Here is a 25,932-nt window from a genome sequence, read left to right on the forward strand (position 1 = left end):
GAGGTTTTAAGCTAAATTAGGCTTAAAAGAGGTTGAATGGGAAATGGAGGGAAAATGAAATATTTGAGTTTCATTTGAGATTCCCTCCTTGACAAAGGGACATTTTCCCATATTGGAAGAGGAAAACATTTTTGATGGGTATATATATAGTTGCACTTCTTCTAGCTCTTAAAGAGTTAAGAAGAAGGCAAGCCTCGCGGCGTCGCTCGCTCGGCTCGGCTTCGGCTTCGGCTTCGGATTTGGTCAAATGATCGATTGATTATTTTTTTGGACCAAATTTATTTGTCAATAGCAAATATTAACAAAAATCCAACGGAATATTTATATTAAATCCAACGGAAATATTAAACGTTTTATTTCCGTTATCCATTTTCAGTTTTTCGGTTTTGTAACTGAAAATTAACCTTCCTCTTCAATTCCCGGTTTATTGTTGCATAAATAACCATTTATGTTATGGCATTTATGTTATGACCATTTTACATAAACATCCATTCTGAAGAGTTGCACCTCTTGAGTTTTGAGCTCAACATTGGCTATAAATACAAGTCCATTCTCTCAGATTTTCCATACGATTTTCTGAGTTCTCCTCCTTTCTTCTGCATTGTTTTATCTTCAAAGAAAGCAACAGTAAGTGTGATTTGCTACCGAACTTTGTGTTTGCTGAAACACTGGGGTTTGAAGTACCAGTACACCAGTGTGTAATTCGTTCTATCCTGGGAGGAAATAATCCACAACCTTGGGTACTAGGAGGGGGTTAAATTCCTTACGGAAACTCTGTGAATTCAGTGGGCTCGGATTAACTTCTGTTTCATTTATATTTTTGTTGAAACACTGTGAATTCAGTGGGTTCGGATTAACTTCTGTTTCGTAATATTTCTATTTATATGTTATTTTATTTTCTCCAGAATTATTTTACAAATACAGTTTACTAACACTAAATAGAATGTAGCTTGAAGGCCAAAATGCTTCCATAGTTTCATTTATCAATACGTAGAAGTTCCCACTTCCCAGCAAAATGGTTTTCATCAAGTCATGTTGTTTTTCTTTTATAACCTCAAAATATATGCTTGATAATATTTGACTATGTTATTTGAGCTAGTTTTTTGCACAATTTCTTGCAGACAAATGCTATTACAATGATGACACAACATATCTTATAGGAACAGTTTGTATATTTCAATATACATCCGCTTTCATGAAAGGAGGAGACAGATGCATCTTCTTTTTATTTTTTTTTCTTTTTATAAATCATAACATGGACAAGACAAGAATCAAAACGTAGGATATACACAAAAGAACTATAGGCGGACATTTTGGCATCAGAAAATCATTGATTCTCCGGTTAATGAAATGAAAAGCTCCCATAAATTAGGATGATATATCAACTTATTTGTTTATATGTGCTCAGTAAAAGCACAAGAGAATGCTTTAGGAAGCTGTGGGAAATTCGGAGCAGATTGAACCCTCCTATGAATCAAATGAGTCTCCATAATATCAATTTCCCACAAAGTAGATTTCTTCCTATGGGGAACATCATGGGTGACAAGGTTTCTCCATGGGGGTATTCCTCCAAAGGGTCTCAGGAAATGGCCATATCGCGTCTTTAGGCGAATTTGATATAACGATCCATCTTGTTCAGCCTCCCATTCTGTTGCAGAACACAATTTTTTGGGCAGAGTCTGAATGACCTTTCTTGTTCTACTGACCTGTTGAAACATAATATAATTAAGTCTTTAAAAATTATGGTCTTTATAACAGATGAAATGGTATGGTAGCCAACTTAATTTTTTGAATCTTGAATACCTTAGGAAGAAATGGAACATTTGAAGCAGTCAAGTACTTGCCATAACAACTCTTAAGGCGTAGGTAATGTTGGTTATCAACAACTTCCACAGACCAAAGTGCATTTACTGATGAACCATCACGGCTTTGGCGTACAGATTTCTCATCTTTGCTTGCTATCAAGTATTTGCCATTGTGCGTCTTGAGACGAATGATTTTTGCCTTCTCCAACAAGTGTACCATCTAATTACAAGATCGAAAAGGAGGTTCAATTCTCTCAAGCCAAAAGGACAATTCTTGAAAAGAGCTTAGGCAAAAAACAAAAAAATTTTTTTTTTTTTTTTACAATCTATGATGATGGCAAATGGTGACGTTCAAAAAACCCTTGTATAGGCATGCATGCAAGAATTGATCTAAAGATGGATGTGCACAAAAATTAAGAAAGGGTCTTTTGAAGTAAAGCAAATCAAAGAATCAAAACTCTTTAAGTACCACTTCAAATGAAATTGAAAAATACCTTTTGGTTGTTGTGATGTTTCCTCTTTTGTTTCATGCCTGTCTTTATTGTGTGGCCCAGATACATTGGAGGAGAGGATTTCGGAAGTGGGCTATGTATAACTTTTAAGCTTGGTTCAATACGTGTGGGGGGAGAATTTCAATATTCTAAGCCGTATATTGTAATTTAGGATTTTAATCAATTATACATACTCATACATTGAAAAATTTACTAATTGGTACGTAATAGTATATTTGATCCTGTGTTTTAAAAGGCGTGGGCATAAGGCGAGGCGTTTTGCATATGCCTCAGCGAGGCGTAAGCCCCATAGATATTTAATTTTTAATATTTTATAAAATAATATAATTATAGTAAATATTTATAAACAGGTAAAATAGCATAAAATTGAAAAAAACTATAAATATGTGAAAAATATATATATAGATGTGCTCCATCCCCACAAAAACTAGTCAAAACAATCTATTATACACTACCTAGAAGCACAAGTAACTTGAGTCGAAAAGAATAAAGTTTTCTACATGGAGGAACAAAAAGTATGACTAACCTGCAATTTGAACTTTGAACTTGGTGTTATGTAGAAGAATGAAGTTCTCTTTGTATTTGTAAAAATAAATAAATTGAATATTCGTTGCTTTTGGGAGATATTAGCAGACTAGCAGACAAGATAAAGAATTGAAAAATACCATGAATTAGGGCTTCAATTAATAAAAAAGGTCTTGACTTTTAAATTTAATATATTTCCGTTCCTTTTTAAAACTTTTGAGTAATTACCAAGCTGAATTTTGAGAATTTGGGTATTATATGAAGGACTTATTCAACATATTTTGCTTTAATTTGAAAAAGTCTCTGGGGCTTACGCCTCACTAAAAAAAAATGCGCCTCAAACGCCCGGGCATACGCCCCGAACGCTCGAGCGTTTGCCCCGAATTGCATGGCGTACGCCTCTTGAGACTTTCACCCCATACTATCGCCTCGGGGTATTTTTGGTGCGCCTCCCCCCAGGGCTCGCCCCTAAAACGCCTTTTAAAACACTGATTTGATCGATGCTGGACGAGGTCAGGGATCTCTAGGTGATACTAGTAGTATTGACCTGTGCATAACCTGGTCTTCCATTATTAAAAGTGTTTACCCGTAAAATGGTACAATTGAATTTATACGTGGTTTATAGACAAGTGAATCGATTTGATTCAAAAATAATTGATGAAATATACAGAAATGTAAGACAACCTTGGAATTGAAATAAAACAGCAGATATCTTAGTCTCTGGCGCAGAGCTACCGGAGGCAGTAAAAATAATATAAATAAGCAAGAAAGTAAGATGTTGTTGAGCTTTTGATAGAACGTAGTGTATGCTTGTAAGAAAATTCGTCCCTTTATAATGATGGTAGAGCTCACTATTTATAGTTACACCTAGGGAACAAGGTCCTAGGATCAAGCCCCCTCTTCAATGAATATTATGAGGGCCATTGAAGATTGTTCAACAACGGGCAATGAATGCCATATTCTCTGTAACGGGCCATGCACTTAATGCTACAGAATATTATTCATTGAATGTTAGCGGGTGTCAAACATTTATTATGTCTTTATGAATATTATTCTCTCCGATGAAAAGCGAGATCATTGCCTCCGGGCCCGTTTCTCTTCTGTCTTCGGCTCCACGTGTCGTTTTCTCATGCGATCACTAAATATGAACATATTTTACCTCGTACAGATAGTCCCCCTGCTTTCCAGGGTATAACTCTGTGTCAACGGGAAGTGATAGAGATACCTTTTTTGTTGGGAAATTCTGTGACCCCCTTCCAAAAAGTTTCTAACAGTCGATCTCCGCATTTAATGCCCTGAACGCGCGTCATCCCACGATTTAGCATCATTTTTCCTGGTTATCGAGGTAATTATGGCCACGATTTTAGCCACATATTCTTTTACTTATACGCATCAAACTTTTTTCATTTACATTTCATAGTTCTCCAAACTTTCTCAAACTCTCTTTACTCAACTCGCACTTTGTCTTCAACTTTTCTTTAACTTTCTTCTTTAGAGAAACCCTTTCTTCCTTTCTGATAAAAATGGCTTCTTCTTCCAGAAACCCTAGCTCCTCAAAAAACAGAGGTAAAGATGATGATGCTACTCCTCCTACGATGAGCACCAATCCCAAGAAGCCTTATCACAACAAAAGACTTCGAAGAGAAGTATCCTTCCGCTAACCCTCGTACGTGGGCCGTTGGTGTGTAACCTTCTTCCATTCGTCCTTCCAGCATTCCTGCTGTGAAGGAAGACTGCCATTGCCATGATTTAGATATTATCGCTCCTGATCTGGCAGAGCGGATAACCTTACCCAAGAAGGTTTTTACTTAATTTTATACGTATCACTTCACTTTGGGGCCGTTCTCTTTGAGTAGGGAGTTTGACTCTGTTGTTGTGGAGCTTTGCGTCTGTTACCAGGTGTGCCTGGCACAAGTAAGTCCTTCTGTGTGGAGGACAATTGCTTGTCTTCGGCGTCTATTCCAGGAGACGGGAGAGGAGCTAACCCTAGCTTGACTAATGAACCTTTACTCCCTCAAGATTTTTCGCGGGAGAATGATAAATTTCAGCAAACGTGGCCACCATGCTCTATTAGCCAAAATGAATGATGATAATGACCGTGGGTGGATGGAAGGGTTCGTTGCGGTTGCCACCAGGGACATCATTTCGGCCACGGCTGCATCCTTTCCGAAATTGTGGAACCGCACTCGTAAGTTCATTGTTTGCCTCTTCTTTTAGTTAAAGACTATCCAATGCTGTTACTAATTCCTATTCTTTCATTTGTTCCAGCAACTCGGTGGGTTCCATTGAGGGTCGAAGGCTTGGACCAGTGGGTCTAGAAGATTCTGGATGTCGCTACGTTGGAGACCTGTACGTGGAAAGAACTGAACCTTAAATATAGGTGTAAGGCCAAAAATCATGTTAAGTTAGCTTCATCTTGTTTTTACCTTTCGTATAGAGGAGTTGACTAACCCTTCTCTTATGTTGAATTCAGGTAACAAGCTATTACCCGAATAGGTGCCTCCGAGCCTGATTATGGTGCAAGTGCTTCTTCTCGGAGTCCTCGGCCGGAGAACAAGCAACCAAAAAAAATACGTTCCTCCACGACCGGGGAAAAAATAAAAAGGCAAAGAGTGCCACGCCTGAGCCATGTTCGTATGCTGTGGTGAAGAGTGCTGCATTCGTGCCGGCCATAGTCACCATTGTGATTAACGATGATGGAGAAACCAGTGAGGTGGGGGCTTCTCTACATAGAAGACGACGACCTTCCTTAGCTTAACTGGATGCTCAATTTGTTGAGTTAGATACACCAACCGAGGACAATGCCTTGATGCTCCGGGGGGAGTATGATATGGTGGAAAATGCTAACTCCCGTTTCTGAATCCCAATCGTCGTGCCCGGTATCTTGAGGCTGAGTACCGGGTCCCTTCCGTTTTCAGTTATGAGAAACCAACAACCAGCATTGCGTTCGCCACAGCCGCTTCTCAGCCTACAATGCCATCAGCTTCATCTCCTTCTTCGCCTACTCCGCCTTCGCCACCAGCAACTGCTACATCATCTCTACCGGCTGCAATTGTCCGAGATGAGGATGTCCCTATTTCCTAGTCCCCAGTTTATGGGAATTTGGGGCAAAATTATGTTGTCCCCTCCGAAAATCCCTAAAGGAGGAGGAATGTTACCCTCTCAATCTCAAATAGATGCCATCTGTTATCCCGGGCGGTGGAGCTTGCTAACTGTCTTAAGCCTTTGGCTTCAGAAAAAGATAGAGATAAGATACAGACTCTCTCGGAAGAGTGTTTATTGAACAACTCCACGCACAACGCAACAACGGTATATTCTTTATTTTATCTGTTGTTTCTTCTATCTTTGTTATGGTAGGATTTGAATTTGCAATTTTGTTTTGTAGGCCAACTTTCTTGCTTCTGAGGGCCTTCAAAGGTTGATTCGGGATAAGGAGAATCTTACCTCTGTCACGACCCAAACCCCCGCACTGGTCGTGATGGCGCCTCTCGTGAAGACGAGGCCAGCCAACTAACCCAACTCGTCTTTTCAAAAGTAGTTAAACATAATTAAATTGCTTAAATATGACTTAATAGTATTAATTAGCGGAAATACACCCCAACACAGCCCTAATCGGGGTGTCACAAGTCACGAGCATCTACAAGAATGTAATTACATTTACAAGTCTAGAAATACACTGAACAGGAATAATGAATAACAATAGAAAGGAACGATGCTGCGAACGCTGGCAGTCACCTCGCTAAACTACTACAGCTCTGCCTCCAAATAGCCAATACCCGCTACCGGGTGAACAAATACTTGCAACTGCACACGAGGTGCAGGGAGTAAAGTGAGTACTCCAACTCAGTGAGTAATAAAGGTAAATAACAACTGAGCAGTAAGAAATCACATAAAGCAACCAACCTGCTGTATAGAAGCAGGGTACAATCCTTTGAGAAAACAGTGAAGCTGTGAAATCTTTAGAAATATATTGGCTCAGTTTAAATCTCTTTAAAAAAGATCTTTTCAACAGTTACGAAACGATTTCAAAATAGTTAGTGCTGATAAGCACAGAAAAATCCGCCCCTCGGGCACAAATACTGCAGTATAACAGGTAAAAAGGCAAGTAAATATGCAAGATGAGCACATAAAAGTTTGCCCCTCGGCAATATCTCAAAACAGTACCAACCCCTCGGGCTCACTCTCAGAAACACTCTCAGCCCCTCGGGCTCTCTCTCTCAGATCACTCTCAGAACAGTATCATATAGTAACCTCTGCGGCGTGCAGCCCGATCCACATATCTCGCTGCGGCGTGCAGCCCGATCCATATGGGTACCCGCGCTCACTGTGGGTGTGCAGACTCCGGAGGGGCCCCTTACGGCCCAAGCGCAATATCAAGCCACCTCGTGGCATATAACATAAGGCCTGAAAGCCTTCTCACATCACACTCGAGGCCTGAAAGCCTCCTCACATAAGAGGCCTGAAAGCCTCCTCACATAACACTCGAGGCCTGAAAGCTTCCTCACATAGCACTCGAGGCCTGAAAGCCTCCTCACAATACACTCGAGGCCTGAAAGCCTCCTTACAATACACTCGAGGCCTGAAAGCCTCCTCACATCACGCTCAAGGCCTGAAAGCCTCACTCAGTGCAGAAACATCATAAGCCCTTCGGGCATCAATAAGATAGTAGTGCTCAGCCCAAACAACAGTGGAAATATCATTTAAGTCTCAAAGTTCAGTTAAAGCGGCTGAGTTTGTAAAACAGTATAATCAACATGACTGAGTTCAAGTAGTATATCAAAATAGCGAGGAAACAGTGATAAAAATCCCCGAAGGGTTCAGATAATTGGCGCGAAGCCCAAATATGGCAAGCAACCCAAATCATGATAATAACAAATAAGTTTCAGTCAAATACGCAGTAAAATCAACAATCGGGACGGATCAAGTCACAATCCCCAACGGTGCTCTACCCCACGCTCGCTATCCGACGTGCAAGTCACCTCAATATAGCACTATGATGTGCAAATCCGGGGTTTCAAACCCTCAGGATATCATTTACAATCATTACTCACCTCGAACCGGTGAAATCTCTAGCTCACGACGCCTTTGCCCCTCAAATCGGCCTCCACGCGCGTCGAATCTATCCAAAATCAGAGCGAATACATCACAATAGGCTAAGGGGACATAACCCAATCGAAAAGAATCGAAAAACATTGAAAATCATGAAAGTTGCAAAACCCGAGCCCCGGGCCCACTTCTTGAAAATCAGAAAATTTAACATCATCGGATTTCTTATCTCGCCACGAGTCCATACATATCAAGAACTCCCAAATCCGAGTCCAAATGACCCAGCAAAATCCCATTTGAAATACCAAATTCCAAGCCCTAGCTTTTCCTCCTTTTTATGAATTTCCACAAATTTCTATGTTAATTCTACCATTAAATCATGTAATAAGGTCAAGGAACTCACCTCCAATCACACCTAGTCGAATCCCCTTCCATTTCTGCCCAAAAGCTCTCAAGGTCGATCAAAAATGGTGGAAATAGCCCTTAGCTCGCGGAACAAAATGAGCTTTTAAAACCCTTCTCTGAACAGTCATTTTCGCATCTGCGGTTGCTTTACTGCATTTGCGACTACCGCTTCTGCGGTTCTTCCTCCGCTTCTGCGGATCTTTATTAAGCCAAGACCACTTTTGCGGCCAAATATCGCTCCTGCGGACACCGCTTATGCGGTCAATCACCCGCTTCTGCGGAACCTCCCTCACACACACGGACCGCTTCTGCGCTCAATAGCCGCACCTGCGTAGACCGCACCTGCGGGAACCATCCGCTTCTGCGGAATTTCTCCAAAAGGCCAACACTCGCATCTGCGCCCCTAGTCTTCGCATCTGCGGAACCGCATCTGCGGCCCCTTTTCCGCAGATGCGGAAATATCTGATATCAGCAAATCTTCAGAAATCACCAAGTCCAAAATCATCCCGATGGCCATCCGAATCCACCCCGAGGCCCCCGGGACCTCAACCAGAAGTACCAACACATCTTAAAATCTTATTCAAACTTGCTCCAATCATCAAAACACCTCAACTAACACCAAAATCATCAAATTACATCGAATTCAAGCCTAAGTTCTTTAAAAACTTCCGAAACATGCATTTGATCAAAAACCCAACCAAACGACGTCCGAATGACCTGAAACTTTACACACACATCCCAAATCACTTAACGAAGCTATAGCAACTCTCGAAATTCCATTCCGACCCTCGGGTCAAAATCTCACCTATCAACCGGAATTCGCCAAAATACTAACTTCGCCAATTCAAGCCTAATTCTACACCGGACCTCCAAAATCACTTCCGATCACACTCCTAAGTCACAAATCATATAACGAAGCTAACCAAATCATAAAAACTCCGATCCGAGCTCATATACAAATAAGTCAACTCTCGGTCAACCCTTTCAAATTCAAAGCTTTCAACTGAAACTTTTTCTTTCAAATTCATCCCAAATTTTCCTGAAAACCAAAACCAACGATCTACATTCGTCATAATACATAACACGGGGCAAGTCATGCCTGAGAACTGGTGATCAAAGTGTAAAAGCTCAAAATGACCGGTCGGGTCGTTACAACCTCTAAATGGGATCAACTTTTGGCCGTGCGGATCAGAATGTTGCTCACCTCCCAGAGCTGGAAGCACGAGCTGCTGAGGCGGTCAAATTGGAGGCTCGGCTGCAGAAAAATGAGCGAGAAGTGGTAACCATTAGCCAGGAGGTTGCCCCGTTTAGGGCTCAATTGAAGAATGTAAGGACAAATGGGTTGAAGTCCATTATGCCGTTCTTGCTGCATCCGATTGAGAGGCCACCTCCGCTGAAAGGTTGAGAAATGTGGGAGTAGCCTTAAACTCCAAAACTGAAGAAGTTACTACTGTCGAGGTGAAGTATTCCTGGTTGGAGGAGAAGCATAAAAAGACCTTCGAGCATAATAGAGTTTTCAGCTCCACTGTCCGCGACCTTGATGTCAGTCCTCGAGCCGCCAGATCCACACGGGATAACCTTTTTGCTGAGCTTAGCCAGCTTAAAGAAGAACTTCAGAGCCGAATGGCTTCCCTCATTATTGAAAAATATTTGCTATGTACAGCATGAGGAGAAAAACCTAGGAAGAGGCCAAAATGGGTGTCATTGACTCTGATGCCGAAATTGCTAAGGCCCGGGACTGGAATCAACTGCAAAAAGGGGTTTTCCGATCCGGCCTGATGCTACTGATTCTTCTGGTTCTAGTTTTGATTTCTCTGGAACTGAAGAAGAACCGGAAGGTGATGATGCAGAATGCCAAAATGATGAAGGACAAGATATTGAACCGGCATCGGATCTACCCACCTTTCCTGGGGGCACAAATGCTTCTCTTCATTCTGGTCCCGGAGATGCAGCGTCCTAGTTTTTGATTTCTTTTCACACTTTTATACTTGTGCTGTTTGGCACATTTTATTGTAAATAGAAGTATCTTTTCGTTCAAGTTTCGTGAAGCTTTTCTCTTAGCACCCTTTTTGTTTAAGTATTCGTGCAAGTTTTGCTCTTTTGCGTCTGTTTTCGCATAAGTGTCTGCGCGAGTTTTGCTCTTTGCGTCTTTTTTTCATTTAAGTATTCCTGCAAGTTTTCCGTGCCGATATATGCGAGTCTTCGGGTATATTTTTCCCCGATAGTATTTGGATTCCGGGCATAAGTTCTTCCGAAATTAACCCTTTAACGTGAGGGTTCTATTTAGTATTCGGATTTCGGGCACAAATTCTTTCGAAATAAACCATTTAATGTGAGGGTTTTATAAGAGAGGCCCTCTTATGTTTACGGTGCTCTTAAAGAGGACGTCTTCTGTTCATTACGGCACTAGCATTTGAGGTGCTTGTTTAACTTTCAAATGATAAAATCAATTCATCGTTCAGAAAAGAAACAAGATAGAAATAAAATGACTTTACTTTATTCCTTCCATTTTCAAAAGTACATAAGCATTAGTTGTGCTAAAAAGAAATTGCCATTTCTTGTGGCTAACTTGTACAACTTGTTTATACGGGGCTGGTCGTACAATTCCCGATCCCGATGATACAATTGTGCTTTCGGGTTTCATATTCCGGTCGATGTGGCAATCAATTCATGCCACATCCTCGTATCATCCCCCCCCCCCCCCCACCAGAGTGTTCGAATGCAAAGAATACGAATTTGAACACTGGAAGTTTCACACCTTTGAGGACTCCACTAGTGAATTGCTAGATAATCTTCAGGAAGTCTTTGTAACTAGTGAGTGACAAATTGCTTGTGGTAAGTGTATCACAAGTTAGTTGAGTTGAAGTCTTTGTAACTAGTAAGTGACAAAGGGGCTTGTGGTAAGTGATCACAAGTTAGTTGAGTTGAAGTCTTTGTAATAGAGTCATTACAAAGTGGCTTGTAGTAGTGTGTTTACAAGTTAGTGAAGTTGAAAGCCTACAGGTGTAGGTCGTGGTTTTTGTCCCCTTGAGTTGGGATTTTTCCACGTAAAAATCCCGTGTCTCATTTACTTACTGCTTCATTAGTATTCTCAGTGGGAACTCATAGAGGACCAGGTACTCTATAGTTTGGTGGATTCATATAAACTAACAGTTTGTTATACTCAACTAACTTGTGATACACTTAACACAAGCCAGTTTATCACTCACTAGTTACAAAGACATTTAACTTATGACTAACTCTAGTCACAACAAAAACTCAGAAGGTTTATGATTTTGAGTTCCTAAAACAAAGCTTCTAAGAAAGCAGGATAGGAGTTACAATGAAGAACAAACAACAAGATTACAACTCAACTACGGACACACATAGACTAATTGTGGAACAGATCCTTAGTGGAGTTGTCTTCTTGTTCTTGACACACTTGTGACTTCAATGCTGGATCAGATCTTTTGTGCTTGAGAGAATATCACTAAATGCTCAAGTAAGTATATTGTTCCTTGCACCATGTTATTATACTTACAAAAGACATCCCAAGGATGATGTCATTTTAAGGTTGGTACACGCCTCTTCCCAATGGGAATTGACTGCTGCATTGTTGCGTGTACAGTTGCAGGCAGGTACTTTCTGTAGTTGCTTTCCAGCTGTATAGTTGACTTATACTTCTGTCAGAGAACATCCAGGGATCAGGTCCCTGTCTTGTTCCTCTTTTCTTTTTATTTGCAGCAGTTCACACTTGCTGGAGTTCAGGCTGGACTCCGTTCATTTGAAATGTGTACCAAGTGTGCAGGTTCCCTATCTGGTTCTTGACTGTAAGTTTGTTAGATCATCAAAACATAAGGCAAATACATTTAAAACCCATCAATTTACCCCTTTTTGATGAGACAAAATTAGGCGGTGATGACATTTATTTAGAGCGGAAATAACCAGATGAGGTAACAGGAACTTCACAAGTTCCCCCTGACTTTGATTCTTCCCTAATCAGATCTTCCATTTCAAACAAGTTCCATTGCCTTTATACTATGCAATCTTCCCCCTTTTGGCATCATTAAAAATACACAAGCAGGAAAATGGCATAAAGAAGTCTAACACAGCCAACTCATGCCACATATGTGCACACAACATGACAGAAAAGAGAAACCAAAGGAGAACAGCATTGTACAAGCAAAAAAGAATAGCTGTTTCATTCATATGAACAACGGACTAAGCAAAACAGGAGCAGTAACGGTAAAATCCAACATGCCATCAACAAAAAACAAATAAAAAGAAAAACAACAGCCACAAAACATCATAACAGAAGACAACTGGGCACTAAGAGGTATCTAAGGGGCACTAGAAGACGAAGGCTTGGAGAGAGAGGCAGCAAGGGTTTTGAGAACCAGGTCCCTACGGGCATTTGCAGATAGCTGTTCTTCAAGCAGTTTTGCGCGAAGCTCATCATTTTCCTTGGTCAAGCGGGCAACTTCTTCATGGGAGGAATTAACAGAACCAGGCCCCCCAACAGCTTGACTGAGCTGAGTTTCCAGTATGGCATTTTGAGCCCTCAACCTCCTGATCTCTTCGGTAGCAGCATTTTGAGAATTGATCAGTTGAGAAATGGTCGTGCTTCCACCAACCTTTTCGACACATTCACATTCTTCTAGAGTAGTTTTGGAGAACGTTTGCTTGCGGGTGCCCACTCTGGGATTATCCAAGGGAACCTTGTAGAACGTAAACACTCGAGTGAGGAGGAACCCATATGGAAGCCCGTGATTGCCACCTTTAAAGTTTGCCACCTTTTGCATATATTCTATCATGATTGCTGGCAGATTGATTGGGACAAACTCATCAAGAGCTTCCATTAAGACTAGATCAGACTTTGAAGCGATAGACCGCCTCTCGGCACGAGGTAGGAGCACCTTATTAACCAGCTCAAAGAGAAGCTGATACTCTGGAAGTAGTGCCTTCTTATGTACCCGTTCCCCCTGCTGAATAGCTTGCTCTTTCATAATAGCTCTCCTGAAGTTAGCTCCACAAGCACCCTTAACTGAGGACATCCCTTCACATGGAACTTGAAGAACTTTCCCAAAGCTGAAGAATCAAGCACAATGTCTATTCCATACAAGCACACAGATGTGGTCCCCCTCAATAGTGAAGAGAGATGCATAGAAGTTTTGTACCGCATCTTCTACACCTTAGGTACATCCTCTTGAAACAGATGCTCCCATTGCTGAAATTCCACAATCTCCAGGACTTGCCTCATACCTGCCATCTCTGAGATGGCTGGGTCAAACATACCACCCCACAAGACTTTCTGAGCTCTCAATTTCTCTTGCCAAAGACCACTGTCACTGGGTATGGTCCTTATAGAACCAGGTGCCCTTACAGTTTCTCGTTTTCATTTTTTGGACTCCTTAACAACCTTCCCTTTCTGGTTTACAACCCCCGCAGTATCTTCTTCAGACATAGCTTGCTCAACTACAACCTTCTTAGACTTACTGCTACCCTTTATGGATGTTCCACTTTGTTTTTCAATATCTTCACCGGAAGCTCCAACCACAGACTTCTGGATTTTTGTAGATCGTTTTACTAAGGAACTGGGTTCCTCTACAACATCTTCATCAACCCCAACCATTGGAATGCTTTTGTCAGACACAAATTCCCCCTGTTTCATCGGCTTCTTCTTGACTCGAAAGTCTCTTTCTGCTGCAACCTGGTAGTGAGTCGTTTGGAAGAGGATTCAGGAGTCTCTATTGGTTTGCGCATCTTAAAACGCGCGCTGAGAACCATATCATCTTCATCAACAGGGATCTCACTGGGTAGAGTGGATTCTAAGGGTTTAGGATAAACAAGAGGTTCCTGAGTTAATTTAACTAGAAGAGAATCAGTTTCTCCAACAGGTTTTTCTGAGACTGTTTCTTGGACTGGAGACTCGAAGAGTACCAAGGTTCTTTCATCGCCTAGGAATGGAGTTTCTTTCCCCTGAGACTCTGACACGAGGAAGGCTCCTTCCTTCTTCTTGTTGCTGGATATCTCTTTCGTATACATCTTCTCTTTGTTTCCCGGGCTTCATTCAAAAGACTTTCAACAGCGATAGCCATGATATTGTGTGCTGTTTCCTTTTCTGGTAACTCTGTGTGAGCCACTGAGTCCAAAATGGAAGAGTTCAGATACTGATTAGGATCATCCTCAAATACCTCTGACACGTGAGAGGTAACACTTCCTGAGTGTTCTTTGGTGAGATCAGAAGAAGGGGGAGACATGGGGTTTTCACCACATGGGAGAGAGACAGAGTTTGACGGAGAAGGAAAAACAATAGGAAATGAGGAGGAAACAGGTGTGGGTGCAGTAGTTTTGGGAATAGTGGAAGAGTGAATTTCTGGAGATGACTTTAAGGATGATATGGAAGTGGAAGTGGTATTGATGGTAGAGGAAGGAAGAGATTGTTCGATTGCCATTGTAGGAGGATTTGGTGGGGAATTCGAGTGAGAGAGAGGTTTAGAGAAGATCACAGAGATACAAAGGGGATGAAGGTTCAGGACAACTATGAGAGGGAGAGATTTATGGGAAGAAGGGCTAATGATGAGAAAAGAGAGAAACGGGTTCTGAAGGGTTTTGAAGCGGCGGTAGGTTTGTGGGAATACGTATCGTGCAGAGGAGGTGAAAGGATTTGAAAGACAAGACGTGACATGCAGACTCTAAAAAGTCGGATGATGTGCAGTTGAATTAATTTTGTTAATCCTTTTGAGAAAGCATGCGAAAAACAAACACATTACTACTAACTTGTGGTACAGGAACCTGATGCCTGAACGGTTTTTGCAAACGATTTTAGCAGCTCTTCTTTCGTAGTTCAGCATTGTACCTTTAGCTTCTATGATCGTCATGCGTGTTTACCTGCAAAGGTATCGATGTGAGTTAGGCTTGGCCAGAAAACACTTTAGCTAGTTTTACCTGAAGGTGATTTTCATAGCCAATTGATGATGTATCAGGTTCTTAATCAAGCTCCAATAGCCCCGGCTTCACCCTGTTTCTTTCAAAAATGTTCCCAGCTCAATCCTTTGGTTAAGATGTCTGCAATTTGATGTTTTTTTTACATTATTTCTAAGAGAAAGATATCTGACATCAATGTGTTTGGTTCTCTTGTGCTGGACCGGGTTCTTTGCCATGTTAAGAGCATCTGCTTCAACTGTTGAGAGAACCATTGGGTTGTGTTTCCTTGTACCCCATGAGATTAAGCATGATCCAATAGAATGAGCCATTCCAGATGTGCTCTTCTTGACCATCAGATAGCCTTGTTTCTTTCAAATTGATGCAGTTCCTCTTGCATTGTTGTAATCCAGTCAGCATCCTTCAAGGCTTCCTTGATATTCTTGAGTTCTATCTGGAATAGAAATATAGAGAGGACTAGGGAATTTCTGGATTTTTATCTTGTCTGAATCCAGCCTCAAGCGGGGTGATTATGTCATCAAGTGGATGAGAGCTTTTGCGTTTCCATTTGAGGACTGAAGTTTGATTGTAGAGGAACTGGGTAAATTAAGTGGATTTCTCTGCACTCCTTGTTCTGCTACTTGTGGAGTGCCTTGCGATGCATCTCCAACTCTTCCTTCAGCTTCAGTGGTAGTAATTGAAGTACCAGGTTCCTCTTGAGAAGTGGAAGAAGATGTTGCATTGTCTTCACCTGTCTCCTTCATCTGACTCATCATATCAGCCCTACCATTTGAAACATCAGATATTTCCCCAGGAACAAAAATGGCTCATTATTTTGATCATCACCGTTTCCTCCCTTGTTAGAGGAGGGTGTCTCGGTGAATAGCATATGAACACTTTCTTCCACACATTATGTCCTTTTGTTGTAGACTTTGTAGGTTTTGCTTTGAGAGAAATATCCCAGAAAGATTCCTTCATCATTTTTGCATCAAACTTCCCAAGCTGGTCCTTCCCGTTGTTGAGAGCATAGCATTTGCACCTAAAGGTTCTCAGATGAGTTATCTTTGATTTTCTTCCATTGCGCAGCTCATAAGGGGTTTTTTGTAGGAAGGACCTGATCATACACCTGTTCACCAAGTAGCAAGCAGTGTTTATTGCTTCTATCAGAGATTTTTCGCGATGCCACTGTCAATAAGCATTGTTTGTTCCATGTCTTCTAGAGTTCAGTTCTTCCCTTCACAAACATCATTTTGCTGTGGAGTCCTTGGTACTGAGAAGTTGTGAGTGATCCCATTTTCATTACAAAGCTCATCAAATTTGGCGTTGTCAAATTCTGTCCCGTGGTCAGATCTGATGCATGCTACCTTCAATTTCATCTTCACGTGGATCTTCTCGACAAAGACAAAAATACCTCGAAAGTCTCACCCTGTGTGGTAAGAACCAGTGACCAGGTGAATCTTGAATTTGGCAGACCACGAACCTGATCCTTCTAAATCAATTTATTCAGAGGTGAGAAGCTTTCATGCCCCAATCTTTTATGCCAAAGTTCTGCATCATCAACAACTACCTTCAAGCAGCTCATATCACCCGCTTGTAGAGATTCAATGTCAGCAACGTAGATGTTCTTGTATCTTTTGGCTATTAAGACCACTTTGCCAATTACCAGATTGGTAACTGTGCACACTTTTAATACGAACTCTACTTTGTTCCCTTTATCACAAGTTTGAGAAACACTCAAGGGACTGTACTTCAAGCCATCGACATAGTACACGTTCTCAATTGAGTGTGAAAGAGACTTTCCAACTTTTCCAACACCGAGAATGTACCCCTTTTTCATTTCCAAAGGATACATTCCCTTCCCTGCAGGGCTTTCAGTGAGAGAAAATCCATGGTGCTTCCAGTCATGTGCTTTTAGCATCCACTGTCCATGAACCATTGCAGTCCGTTTCCTCTCACTGTTCCCCGCACATATAAATTATGGGTTAGATTTAGGAACCCAAACTAGTTTGGGTCCCTTGTTATGAGTAAAGGAATGAATAAGAGCTTTTCTAGTCCATGCAGGCAATATTCGTTTCTTGCGAGTGGTCCCTGGTCCCTCTTTAGTAGTCACTTTTTCAGTAAACAATTTGTTTTCATGAACAGATTGCACCCTGGCCTGGCAATTTTCTTTGAAGTGCCCATTGTTCCCACAGTGGGTACAAAGCCAGTTATTAGGAACGGTGACGTACTTGCTGTGAGGGTTGTAAGGAGTTTTCTCCTTTTGAAACCCAATTCCCTGCCCGTTTCCACTATTGTTGAAGTACATGGCAGTGACAACATCTGAGGACCAGGTCCACTTGAGAGATTTCTCAAGATCAATTTTTACTATCTTCAATTCAACTTGAAGCTGCCTATTTTTCTCGAGTTCACCACATAGACTACTTTTAACATCATTTAATTCCTTTTCAAGCTTGATGTGTGACTCACTAGCTACTTTTTTTCCTTTCTCAATGCTTGCAGGCCTAAGTTCTTATTTGAGTCCCTCAATAGTTTCCTCTAGGTCAGTGATTATCACTAAAAAGTCATCTCTCTCTTGCTCAGTAGCTGCAATTTTCTATTCTAGAGTGTGTGTTTCATTGCTAAAGCTTTCTATGGTTTCCTTCAAAACAACAACCACTACCATCAAGTCATCTCTCCCATTTTCTACACTATTTATTTTTTCATTCAAAGCTTCCTTTTCTTTTTCAAGATTAGCTATGGTCTCATTTAGATCAACTACACATACCACAAGATCGTCTCTGGATTGTTCAGCATCTCCTAGCTCTATGGTCAAGATCTCCTTATCATTAATGAGGCTATAATATGCATCAATTAGAACATTTGCTAATGACCTTAATTTCTTAGAAGAGTAAGACTTCTGATTTCTCTGAACATCCCTAAAATTTACCTCATCATTTTCATCCTCTTCATCATCATCAGACTGAGCCATCAGCGCAAACAGTGAGTTATATTTCGTTGCTTCAGTTTCCACTGCCATCATGGAGCTGTTTTCTGCATTTGGTTCCCCTTTTGATTCACTGGTGGAGTCTCCCCAAGCAGCAAGAGCCTGCTTCACAACATTGTCAGCTACACTTTTTCGACTGAATCGTTTGTCAGGAACCGGATTCCTTTGTGCTGCTTTGTCAGAGTTTTGTTTGTATTGCTCCTGTTTTAGAAGTGGGCAGTCTTTGATGAAATGCCCTGGCTTTCCGCACTTGTGACAGAGATCATTGTTCCTTGCCTTACTTGAACTACCCCTTTTTGGTATAATACCATTTCTTCGAACCATCTTTTGTAACCTTTTAGTAAGATAGGCCATATCACTATCTTCTTCACGCGAGTCACTATTTTCAGCCTTGAGCACCAGGTTCTTTTCCTTCTTTAGCTCTCTCCTTTCACTGTCTTTCTTTCTTTTCATCTCGTATATCTTCAGATTTCCAATCAGCTCATCCATGGTTAGAGTTTGTAAATCTTTAGCTTTAGTGATGGCGTTCACCTTACTCTCCCAAGAGCCAGGTAGAACACTGAGAATCTTCCTTACAAGCTTGTTTCTGGAAATAACATCTCCTAGTGAATGAAGCTCATTTATGATGGATGTGAATCTTGTGTGCATATCTTGTATAAACTTATCGTCCTTCATCCTGAAGAGCTCATACTCAATGGTGAGCATGTCAATCTTGGACTGTTTAACCTGAGTAGTTCCTTCATGTGCGGTTTGTAATGCTTCCCATATTTCTTTGGCAGAATCACAAGCTGAGATTCTATTGTACTCATCAGGTCCTATACCACATACCAAGATTTTCTTGGCACGATAGTTCTTTTTTACGGCTTTTCTGTCAATATCATTGTACTCTTTTTTGTTTTTCGGCACCATTGGTCCAGTTTCTCCAAGCTTCTTCATAGGAACATGTGGATCATCACAAATGACGTCCCACAGTTCTGAGTCTTCTACCATTATAAAATCATGCATACGAGTCTTGCACCAGCCGTAGTACTGACCATTGAATCTAGGAGGTCTGTAGGTTGATTGTCCTTCCTCAAAGTTAGGTCGAGCAGCCATTGAGATCCTTTCTATGTGTTAACCTTTTAGAAATAACCTGCTATGATACCAATTGTTAGTTTATATGAGTCCACCAAACTATAGAGTACCTGGTCCTCTATGAGTTCCCACTGAGAATACTAATGAAGCAGTAAGTAAATGAGACACGGGATTTTTACGTGGAAAAGTCCCAACTCAAGGGGACAAAAACCATGACCTACACCTGTAGGCTTTCAACTTCACTAACTTGTAAACACACTATTACAAGCCACTTTGTAATGACTCTATTACAAAGACTTCAACTCAACTAACTTGTGATACACTTACCACAAGTCACTTTGTCACTTACTAGTTACAAAGACTTCAACTCAACTAACTTGTGATACACTTACCACAAGCCACTTTGTCACTCACTAGTTACAAAGGCTTCAACTCAACTAACTTGTGATACACTTACCACAAGCCACTTTGTCACTCACTAGTTACAAAGACTTTTAACTTATGACTAACTCTATATCTAGTCACAACACAAACTCAGAAGGTTTATGATTTTGAGTTTCCTAAAACAAAGCTTCTAAGAAAGCAGGATAGGAGTTACAATGAAAAACAAACAACAAGATTATAACTCAACTACAGACACACATAGACTCATTGTGGAACAGATCCTTAGTGGAGTTGTCTTCTTGTTCTTGACAAACTTGTGACTTCAATGCTGGATCAGATCTTTTGTGCTTGAGAGAATATCACTAAATGCTCAAGTAAGTATATTATGCCTTGCACCATATTGTTATACTTACCAAAGACATCCCAAGGATGTTGTCATTTTATGGTTGGTACACGCCTCTTCCCAATGGGAAGTGACTGTTGCACTATCTGCTGCACTGTCGCGTGTACAGTTACAGGCAGGTACTTTCTGCAGTTGCTTTCAGCTGTATAGTTGACTTATACTCCTGTCAGAGAACATCCAGGGATCAGGTCCTTGTCTTGTTCCTCTTTTCTCTTTATTTGCAGCAGTTCACACTTGCTGGAGTTCAGGATGGACTCCATTCATTTGAAATGTGTACCAAGTGTGCCAGGTTCCCTATCTGGTTCTTGACAATAAGTTTGTTAGATCATCAAAACATAAGGCAAAAACATTTAAAACCCATCACAAACTTCACTTCCCCTTAGAAATTTATTCTATCGAGCCAAAGATTATCTAACAATCCCCCAGTGGCTTGCACTTGTGAATGGTCGGGTAATCTCTGTTCGATAGCAAACTTAACTTCTCGGTAGGAACTTTGCTATTGAGCAAAAGACTATCTAACCGCTCTGTAGTGGTTCTTTGCTTGTGTGCCTTGTTAAAGGTCTTATTGATGTTGCTGAAGCTTCCTTCGTAGTATGCTTCCTGTTGCCGCCTCGTTAAAAACCTTGCTAGAAAAACCCAATAAGGATAAAACCCGGACGAAGAGAAAAATAGTGCAGCACATACTTTCAGTATAAGCGACGCTTATCAACAATAATATCTCTTGATGTGCGCCATATTGCAGTTGCTTGGAAACTTTTCTCCATCTTGATTTTCTAGCTCGTATGACCCTTTTCCGGTGACAGCTGAAACCCGGTAGGGGCCTTCCCACGTTGGACCCAGCTTCCCCGTATTAAGTTCCCGGATGTTCTGAGTTACTTTCCTTAAAACAAAGTCTCCTACTTCGAAATAACGAAGGTTGGCTCTTCGATTGTAGTATCTTTCTATTCTTTGCTTTTGGGCTGCCATCCGGATATGTGCCAAGTCCCTACGTTCATCGGGCATCTCTAAATTGACCAACATCGCTTCATTGTTTCTTTCTTTTTTTGCCTGGAAATATCTCAGGGTAGGCTCCCCTACTTCCACCGGGATCAAGGCTTCTTCTCCGTACACAAGAGAGAAGGGACTCCCTAGTGCTCGATTTGGCCATTGTTAGATACGCCCATAGTACTCCTGGCAGCTCTTCGGGCCATTTACCTTTAGCTGCTTCCAATCTCTTTTTGAGATTTTGTATAATCACTTTGTTCATTGATTCTGCTTGGCCGTTTGCGCTCGGATGATAGGGTGAAGATGTGATCCTCTTGATTTTCAAGTTTTCAAGGAGCTTTGTGATCTTTGCGCCTATAAATTGCAGCCCGTTGTCACAGGCTATCTCTTTTGGTATCCCAAATCTGCAAATTATGTTCTTCCATAAGAAATCTACCACTTCACGTTCGCCGATCTTCTGATAAGGACTTGCTTCAACCCACTTAGAAAAATAGTTAGTTAAAATCAAAAGAAATCTTACCTTACTAGGGGCCGGTGGCAGTGGTCCGGCGATATCCATTATCCACTTCACGAACGGCCATGGTGACAAAACTGAGTGCGATGGCTCTGCCGGTTGATATTCCAACGGTGCATAACGTTGACATTTATCACATTTTTAAGCATAAGATTTGGCGTCTTGTTCCATCCGGGGCCAATATTATCCTGCCCTGATTAATTTTAATACCAAGGGACCTACGCTTGAATGATTTCCACATATCCCTTCGTGGACTTCTTGCATACCATAATTAGCTTAAGAGGTTCCTATACATCAGGTAACAGGCCTTGGAAAGATCTTCTGTACAATTGACCCTCCTTGAAGCTATATTAAGTTGCTTTAGTTCGTAGTGTCCGAGATGCCTTAGGATCTTTAGGCAATTTCCCGTGCTCAAGATAGTCGATAATCTCGTTTCTCCAGTCCTAGACCAAATTAGTCGTGTTTACCTCGTAATAGCTATCTGCGTCCAACATTGACCGCATAAGCTGTACTATCGTACCGGAGTCCGATCCTTTCATTTCTGTGGACAATCCAAGGTTAGCTAGTGCATTTTCTTTTGCATTCGCTTCCCTTGGGATATGCGTAATTGACCACTCCTGGGACCGAGCAAGCAGAGCTTGGACCTTTATTACGTATTGTCGCATGCGTTCCTCTTTGGCTTCGAAGATCCCGTAAACCTAATTTACCATCAACTGAGAGTTGCATTTTATTTCTGTAACCTCGGAGTCTAGTCCCCTGGCCAATTCGATCCTTGCAATAAAAGATTCATACTTCGCTTTATTGTTAGTCAGAGGCACAGTTCTTATAGCCTGCGTTAGTGTTTCTCCCGAAGGTGTGGTTAACACTATGCCAAGCGCGGACCCTTTCATATTGGAAGCTCTGTCCATGAACAAGGTCCAAACTCCTAATTTTGATTCTGACACCATTACCGCTTCTTTGGTAGCCAGAGGTAAAAGTCCCGGACTGAAATCGACCACAAAGTCGGCCAAAACTTGCGACTTAATTACAGTCATGGGTTTATATTCTATGTCAAATTCGCTCATTTCCATGACCCACTTAGCCAGCCTACTTGAGAGTTCAGGTTTGTAATATTCCTCAGGGGAAAATTGGTCACCATAGCTATCGGGTGACATTGGAATAAGGCCTTAGCTTTCGAGCGGCGACTATGAGTCTAAGGCCAATTTTTCCAGATGTGGGTTGCGGTTTCTGCCCCCCGTCAAAATTTTATTTACATAATAAATAGGAGATTGCATACCTTCGTCCTCACAGACTAAAACAACACTTACCACCATCTCTGAGACCACTAAGTAGATCAGTAGTTGTTCACCTTCCTCCGATTTTGACAGTAACGGGGGACTTGACAAATACCTTTTCAGATCCTTGAAATCCTGCTGGCATTCCAGTGTCCACTCAAAGTTATTCTTCTTTTTGAGAAGTGTGAAAAAGTGATGGCATTTTTTCGAAGATCGGGAAATGAATCTTCTTAAAGCGGCCAATCTCCTTGTTAGCCTTTAAACCTCTTTTATGCTTGATAGCTGATCGGTATGTCTTCGATGACTTTGATTTTATCGGGATTAACCTCGATCCCCCTTTGCGACACGAGGAATCCCAGGAACTTACTGAAGCTGACCCCGAATGCACACTTCTCGGGGGTTAAGCTTCATGTTGTATTTCCTCAAGATGTCAAAGGCCTCTTGAAGGTTCAAAGACTTAATGTCACGACCCCAGTTCACCCTCCATGAAACATGTCGTGATGGCACCTAGTTCCTACAACTAGGTAAGCCTAACAGTGCGGAATAACAAATTAACATTTGTGGAATAATAAATTAAAACTGAACATACGGAAATAACAAGTGTATACAAGGCCACTCAGCCTATACAACTCGAAATATGCGGAAGTCTGCAACTAAATCCCGAAACCCGGAAACTCACGGGAAACACAGGCTAATAGAATGTAGTAAACTGCTCTACACCAGAATGTCTGAACAACATGAAAGGAAAGAAAAGGAACTATCTGCTAAAGCCGGAATAGAGTAGAGACTCCTGGTCTGCGAACGTAGCAGATATACCTCAAGTCTCAGCTAGGACTCTCCACCACGAGGATGATACGTCTGGGAGGAAGTACCTGGATCTGCACATGAAAAACATGCGCAGGAAGGGCATGAGTACACCACAGCGGTACTCAGTAAGTGCCAAGCCTAACCTCGGTTGGGTAGTGACGAGGAAGGTCAGGGCCCTACTGAGATAACATAATAAATAATGAGATAACAGAAATAGTTTAAATAAAGTCTACAGCGAGAATCTAAACCAGGTAAATAAGGAAGAACAGTAATAGAAAGCAAAGGTAACAATACACGGAAAACTTCCCTCACAAGGAATAGTAGCCGGGGGATCTCTTGGTATCCCGAGGATCTCTTGGTATCCTCATCATCAACACTGGGGATCTCTCGGTATCCCGAGGATCTCTTAGTATCCTCAATAAGTAAGTCGGGGATCTCTTAGTATCCCGAGGATCTCTTGGTATCCTCAATAAGTAAACCGGGGATCTCTTGGTATCCCAATATATATAGAAACACATGTGCCAGGGATCTCTTGGTATCCCACACCCTCAGTCCAGAATATCTCAAGTACAGAGGGATCTCCCGAGAAGCCGTCCCGTAGTCCCAAATTAAACACACAACAACAACGAATCCTAAATCTCGGAAAAATGCTAAAAATCAGGACACGAAGTAGTAAATTATAGCCTAACATGCTTCACAGAGTACAAATAGCACAGTTAAAGCAAATAAGCAGGTAAGCCAGCTAAACATGAGTCTCTAAGCTAGCACAGGTACAAACTTGCAGTTAAAATGAACAAGTAAACAAGAAAGCTCAATTTAAATACTTCAAGTAGAAACGGATTTACAACAATTAGCTCAAGTACGCGCTCGTCACCTCACGTACGGGGCATTCAAATATTCAAGATCATATCCTAAGGGAAAAAGGTCCCCCACACAAAGTTAGACAAGCCACTTACCTCGAACCGGTTCAATATCAACTTGAAATTACGCTCTTGCCACGAGTATCCGACTCCAAATGGCTCAAATCTATTCAATTCAATTACACATTGTAAATAACATCGCAAACACCTGGTTTTGCTAATAAATTCAAAGCTATGGCGTAAAATTAGGTGAAATGACCAAAATGCCCTCCAGGCCAACGCCCTGGAATCGAATAATTTTCGCATTTTCAGAACCCTCGTACTCTCACGAGTCTAACCATATAAAAATCTCCCAAATCGGAGGTCAATTGCCCACTCAAAACTCAATAATTAGGTCTATGAAGTTTCTTCCAATTTTTGATCCTAAATTCGAATTCCAATGGTGTATTTAACTATAAAATGATGAAATATAACAAGAAGGGACCAAAGAAACGTTACCCAGTGATCTTCACTTCAAATCCCACTCAAAATCGCCTTAAACCGAGCTCTCAATTGATTTTTGTAACTTATGAACTCAAACCCTCGAAATTTCTATTTCTGCCCAGGGATTTCCGCTTCTGCGGACAAGAGACCGCTTCTGCGGTCCCGCATATGCGGAAAAACAACCGCTTCTGCGGTTTTCACTTAATGGACCAGAGTCCGCTTCTGCGGACACATAACTCTCCTGCGGTTACGCTTCAGCGGAAAGGCGACCGCTTCTGCGGTTCCTGAGAGGGAGGGCAAATCTCGCTTCTGCGACGACCAAGGCCGCTTCTGCGGTTCCCAAGCCGCAGAAGCGGAAAGATACCAGAAGCAGCAGTGCTGCTATTTCTCAACTTCCAAAACTCTTCCGTTAACCACCCGAAATCATCCCGAGGCCCCCGGGACCTCAACCAAAAGTACCAATACCACCTAATACCTTATTCAAACTTGTACCAATCCTGAAAACACCTAAACAACGCCGGAAACCCGAATTAATCAAAGATTTAAGCCTAAGAACTTCAAATTCCAACCAAACACGTTTTCGATCAAAAACCTACCCGAACCTCGTCCGAATGACCTGAAATTTTGCACACACATCCCAAATGACATGACGGAACTACTGCAACTTCCGGAATTCCAATCCGACCCTCGGATCAAAAAACTCACTATCGGACCGGAAACTTCAAAAATTCAAACTTCGGCATTTCAAGCCTAAATGAGCTACGAGCCTCCAAAATACATTCCAAACACGCTCCCAACCCCGAAATCACCTAACGGAGCTAACTGAACCATCGGATTTCCATTCCGAGGTCGTCTTCACACTGTTCTGATTACGGACCATTTTTCAACTCTTAAGCTCTCATTTAGGGACTAAGTGTCCCAAAACTCTCCAAAACTCAACATCGAACGTCCCGGCAAACCAAAATAGCAG

At 41.6% G+C, this 25,932-nt stretch overlaps 1 protein-coding gene across 1 annotated transcript; it reads right to left on the reverse strand.

The window, feature by feature from the left end:
• LOC109226345 lies at positions 1,077–2,287 on the reverse strand. The gene is made up of 2 exons (XM_019391129.1): positions 1,804–2,287; positions 1,077–1,706 (listed from the first exon to the last, which is right to left on the reverse strand). The coding sequence occupies exons 1-2, from the start codon at positions 2,023–2,025 to the stop codon at positions 1,395–1,397; spliced, it is 534 nt and encodes a 177-aa protein (XP_019246674.1). The 5' UTR covers positions 2,026–2,287; the 3' UTR covers positions 1,077–1,394.

This window comes from Nicotiana attenuata, chromosome 5 (genome assembly GCF_001879085.1).
Source record: "Nicotiana attenuata strain UT chromosome 5, NIATTr2, whole genome shotgun sequence".
NCBI lineage: Eukaryota > Viridiplantae > Streptophyta > Magnoliopsida > Solanales > Solanaceae > Nicotiana > Nicotiana attenuata.